General features: G+C 41.6%; 1 protein-coding gene across 1 annotated transcript in view; it reads right to left on the bottom strand.

Moving 5' to 3' along the window:
* Positions 1-1872: 1872 nt before the first annotated feature.
* The window catches only part of cps1 (carbamoyl-phosphate synthase 1, mitochondrial), an 82632-nt gene continuing 78504 nt past the window's right edge, over positions 1873-6000 (bottom strand). The window contains exons 37-38 of the mRNA XM_035749699.2: positions 4159-4288; positions 1873-3918 (exon numbers count right to left, since the gene is read on the bottom strand). Of these exons, the coding sequence (XP_035605592.1) occupies positions 3796-3918; positions 4159-4288 (253 nt within the window). The 3' untranslated portion in view covers positions 1873-3795. The remainder of the gene's footprint in view (positions 3919-4158; positions 4289-6000) is intronic.

Genomic DNA, 6000 nt, shown 5'->3' with positions numbered 1-6000 from the left:
TTAGAATGGAACGTAAACACAAAGTACAGCTCATTAGAATGGAACGTAAACACAAAGACTGTCATTTGAAAAGACAAGTAGTTTAAGTGTTCAAGTCAAGCATGCTAAAGAACATGGTAGTTAGGTATGATGATTCAGAGGTAATTACAGTAACATGTGAACAAAGAGTGTGGGCATCCCAAACGGCACCCCATTCTCTAAATAGTGCACTACTTTATGGTCAAAAGTAGTGCACTATATAGGGAACATGGTGCCATTTGGGATGAAGCCAGATTAGCGAATTCGAGGGATGTTGTATATGGATCTGGATGGGCTGAGTTCAGCTCAGTAGCAGAAAGGATACACATGGAACAGGCAGCTGTGGTCTATTACAAAGGTTCACCCATTTGCCCTCTAGTCTCCTGTAAGATGTAGATTTTACAAAGGCGTCAAGAGACTGGTTGGGTTTTAGACTGTCATAAATAAATGTAGCCTCAATGAGCTTCCCACCATGGTTCTGATTCCCACGATCATAGCTTGGGAGAAAAAAAAGACCCAGCAACTTCCCAATTGCACCCTATTCCTTATGCAGTGCACTACTTTCAACCAGGGCCAATAGGACCCATATACTTAAGACAAACAGGAATGTATTCAGATGAATTGAATTCCAACACATACAGATGTTCTTATTATACATGTACACTACGGTTTATGTTAGATCTTAGCTCAGTGTTATTATTTGCAGAGCTTAGGGTCAGTGTGTGTGTGTGTGTGTTATTAACGATGGCAGGAAACGTAAGTTTGAGCTCAATATAACCTGTCAAACAGCAGGTGGCTGTGCTGTTACAGCAGACAGGCATATGGCAAACCTCCCTTTGCGTAGGTAAATGTGATGGAAAGTCTAGCCCTATGGCAGCTGGGGAAACGTCTACATTCCAAATGGCACCCTATTCCCTTTATAGTGCACTACTTAACCATAGGGCCCTGGTCAAAAGTAGTGCACTATCTAGGGAATAGAGTGCCATTCGGAACACACTATAAGAGTGCAATCATCATTGCTGAGGTAAAAGCATCAAATCTCATAGCTAGCGTCTGAAGTCAGTGTGACTAGCGTCTGTCAGCAAAAGAGGTATTTACTGAGAGCATAACAAGACTCACACAGGGACTGACAACAAAAGCCACATGGAACACTACAGGCAATGTAATCTTCATGCTGTTGTATTAAATTGTCATTAAGGCCTGAGTGTGTGTGACTAACCTGCTATTGAAGAGGTCAGAGGTTGTTCTCCACTGTATCTAGTCATTTGTACCCTCACACAAATAGCTTACATGTATCTCATTTCCTCTTAATATGTTTTAATTCATAATGAGTATAGCTTGCAACAGATCTGCAAAAAGCAGAGACCATCTCTGTGGCTGGCCCAGGCAAGGCTCCATGTACAGTACGTTCCCCTCCCCCCTCCACCCCTGTCCTACTCTCCTGTGATTGGTCAAAAGACTTGGGCTGCCTGTCTAAAAGCAGCTGAAGTGATAGTGATCTCCTCCAAGCTCCAGGCAAAGCCTGAGGCAAAGTAGTCATTTACATGTGGTAAACAAAAGTGTTTGAAAGACTTTGAAAAACATCTGAAAGACAAACAAAACAAATCAATAAATATTGGTGGTGGATAAGGTGTTCCCACTTAGCGCTTTGTGCAACTGAAAAAGTGCTATTTAAACCCAATTAATCAAACATGTACTCACCTGATTAGTAGTGTTAATTCCAGGTGAGGGGATGAGACTAAAACATCTATGGTCCTGCAGAACCTGATTCCCTAGGGCACTAAAAGTGTCTAACTTCTATACAGCAGGGTAAACCCAGGGATACAGTCAAATAAATATAGACTGCAGCTAAAACATGGTGAATACTGCTTTTATTACATTTGTATGTATGCAGAATGCAGATGTTTATGAAAGGGAGAGTACTTTGAAATGTAAGCTCATGTTATTTATAAACATGGACACACAAATACATGTAAAATATAACTAATCAGCTGTTAGGATCGTTAACTAAAATTGTCCACAAAATAACTCAAAACTTTCAGATAGTTTTTTTTTTAAAGACAGAAGCATTTTGGATAAATTCATAACTCGGCCTCAAAATATCAAGAATGTAGAAGCTATCTCGAAGGGTGCCTAGTAAAACACACTCAACCACTGGTGTAAAGTATTTCAGTAAAAATATGTTAAAAGTACTACTTAAGAAGTTTTTGTTGGGGGTATCTGTACTTTACTTTGCTATTTATATTTTTGACAAGTTTTACTTCACTACATTCCTAAAGAAAATAATGTACATTTTACCTGACACTCAAAAGTACTCGTTACATTTTGAATGCTTAGCAGGACAGGAAAATGGTCCCATTCACGGACTTATCAAGAGAACACGTGGTCATCCCTGCTGACTCTGATTTGGTGGACTCACTAAACAAAAATGCATATTTTCAAAATGATGTCTGAGTGTTGGAGTCCCTGGTTATCTGCAAATGTTTAATACAAGACAATGATGCCGTCTGCTTTGCTTAATATAAGGAATTTGAAATGATTTCTACCTTAACTTTAGACACTTAAGTACATTTAGAACCGAATACTTTTAGACTTTTACTTAAGGGGGGTGACTCACTTGTACTTGAGTAACTTTCTAAGTATCTATAGTTTTACTCAAGTATGACAATTGGGTACTTTTTCCAACACTGCACTCAACATACACATACAATCCTAGTTGGGCCCATAGCACCATCTTTAGTCTATAACCAAAATGCATGAATGCATGAAGCAGTAGTGTGGGTCACTGGCCAAACTGAGTCCTTTAATGTAGCAGGCATTACAACGGCTGAAAGCAGCGGCTGGCTAGTTAGAGACGGGTGGGTTAGTTAGAGACGATCAGTGGTGAGTCAACATGTCGTCACTGGAACAGAAAATGATGCCCGATTTTCTGGTCAGCGATAATAGGATGGCCACCTGCTGCTTTTAAAAGTTTGTCAGCAAGGTCTGTTTTAGACTTTAAAATGTTGAAGGCTTCTGAACTGGCGAACAAAATATCAAATGTGTTTTATGTGTTTTCAGTATGAGGAAAATACAGCCAAGATAATGAAAAATGTGTTTGTGGAGTGTAAACAGGAAAGATACTGCCCTTGGATGTGGTTAAATGAGATCACAAACAAACATACTATGTCCTCTATCCCTAGATGTGAAATGTCTTTAAAACACATGTATAAAGATTTGGCATATAATTAAGAGCTACATTTACAGGTGTCAATAACAATGGTTTACCCCCTTTAACTTCTGGTACAGTAACTATCTTCGCTACAGTAACTATGTTTGGTACAGTATCCGCCAGACATCACAGAGGAAAAGAGACAGGCAGCAACGGTTGTCATGGAAGACGAGCCCCAGTGTCCAAATTTCTGTCCTTTCTCCTAAAGTGTTTGCTTCCCTTCATGGATTTCAGAGGAGCTGACTGATGGAAGAAATATGGTGGAAACTCCCTCTGGCCCAACATTCTTACACCAATCCAACACTTTAAAATCAATGGGGAGGAGTGTGTGAGTGCACACTTCAGGGGAAAGGGGACAAATACACCTCTACTCTGTAAAGAAGCATGTCACGTGAAAGGTCAAGGGTCATCATGGTCTTTCCTGGTGTTGGAGGACCCTGATGGAGTGAGCTGTGCTGTACTGTGCTGTGTCTGGGCCCTGTGGGGGAGGAGGATGAGGGAGAGAGGGAGGGTCAGAGATGGGGTCAGGGATAGATGAAGAGATGAGAAGGGGGGGGGGTGCAGCTCTAGCTCTGCAGTCCGGCGGCAGCGTCCCTAAGGCGGTCAGCGTCCCGTTGGCGGTAGTGGAACAGGCTGGTGGTGTCCAACTCGCTGGCATACTTTATGGCCTCAGCAAACAGCTTGACCACCTGACGGGACCACAGGGAAAGGTTCAGTGATGGGGTCAATTCAATTCGGGAAGTACTCCAATTCCAAATAATGCTTTTCTATGAGTAAAACTTGGAATTGCAGTTAAAATTCCTGAATTGAAATTAAACTGACCCTGGAAAGGTGTCTCAATCTGTTTAAGACATGATTGTCTGTTCAATTCTTGTAAGTACTGTAAGTTGCTTTGGATGTGTGTGTGTCTTGTCACTGTGTCTGTGTACCTGGTAGTTGGTGATGAGAGGCACCCCGTGGTCCACAGCCATCCTGCGTATCAGGAAATTGTCCCTGAGGAACTTGCTGTTGTTGTTGGGAAGGTTTATCACCAGGTCAATGTGGCCCTCATTGATCAGCCTACACACATACACAGAGAAAGGTTACAGTGAACCGAGGAGAATAGGAGAAGAGAGAAAGGGAGAGGAGAAGAGAGGAGAGGAGGAAGTATGAGGAGAAGAGGAAAACAAGGCTGTGGATAAACAGACGAGGTAAAGCATCTAAAGATACATTTATATCTGAAGCCTTTTGTCAGACAGAGACACATCAGGATGGAATGCTAATGATAATATGGAGGGGACACAGATGACAACCACATTAAAACAAAGGTGACATCAAATCCTCTGTCCACAATCACACACACATCACGTGCCACTCCTGAGGCTGACAGCAGCACTGTGTAAGGAGGAGTAGTGTGTGTGTGTGTGTATGCACTCCTCGTTGTTATATTTCATATTCCTTATAATTCTGTGTAATTGGACTGTGTGTTCTGAGACATTATTCAGAGTTTAATCACACGCCAAATATATTATAGTGATGAAGCAGTAAGAGCTGTAAGGAGTGAGATGTTAGCAAAATACTAGGGATGTACATCTTTCCCTTTCAAGACAATTCCATACACATCCAGATACTGTACATGGGCTCCGATACGATACAGGATTGATACGTTTTTAGCTTGAAACGATTTGTGGGATTCGGTTTGATTAGAGAACGAATCGTTGCGATTCAGTTTGATGCACTAACATTCGTTGCATAAACACATTCAATTTCCAAATCCTCTGCTGATTAGCTCATGAGTTGGGCCTCTCTGATCCGGATCTGTCTGAACTGACTTCTGCATGTGTGTATGTGTGTGTGTAAATTATGCATGTCTAGGGTGTATCTACTATTTTGGCACCTGAGCTGAGCCATAAGGGAAACTAGGCACCACCTCACTACCAATATGAGATTAGTGGGGGCAACGTGTTTTTAGCCCCCCCCACTTCGGTTCTGAAATCACCATCACCCACTAAATTAACGTGTCATTTTTGCAGATTAAGTGTTTGAGCTAGTATTGTATCAATATTTACCGTTTACAAATGAGCTATGACATAGCGAATTAATATATAGCCAACTTTGGATTTAATCCCCCCACCCACCTCAAAATCTAATGGTTATGACCGTTGACGTTTCTACGGAGTAACCTTATTTTTCCTCCTGCATCGGCCATGCAGCGTGCCTCACAAAACTTGATTGTTGTTCTTGTTATGAAAATATTAACTTTACCCTGTATATCTAAAAATGACCATATACACTGATTGGTTTTAAACAAACTACCTAAAAAAACTATTGCTGTTGGTGAACCTGAACAAGCTAAGTAAAATCTATACTAAGCCTGTTCATCAGGTATAGCCAAATGTCTCCAATAGTTTACATTTATTCCGGTAACATACAATACATACAACCGCACATAGATAACAATAACAACCTAGCAGATTTCATAGGTTGTCACTAAACTAATAAAGCCGAATATCGCGCAAGCCAATTTAGCATTTGAATGCGGAAGGTGACGTGCAGATGTTCAAGATCAGGCCGCCTACCTCGCGTTGGTCAGTGTGTGAAGCTGGGCACAGTGCACAGTTTTACTATAGTAGGCTACTGATATTCATTGACTACAGCTCAGCATTCAACACCATAGTACACTCCAAGCTCGAGGCCCTGGGTCTCAACCCCACCCTGTACAACTGGGTCCTGGACTTCGTGATGGGATGCCCCCAGATGGTGAAGGTTGGAAACAACACCTCCACTTCGTT

This window comes from Oncorhynchus keta, chromosome 34 (assembly GCF_023373465.1).
Source record: "Oncorhynchus keta strain PuntledgeMale-10-30-2019 chromosome 34, Oket_V2, whole genome shotgun sequence".
NCBI lineage: Eukaryota > Metazoa > Chordata > Actinopteri > Salmoniformes > Salmonidae > Oncorhynchus > Oncorhynchus keta.
Note: the sequence above shows the minus strand (reverse complement) of the source record. Positions and strands in the feature narration are given on the sequence as shown.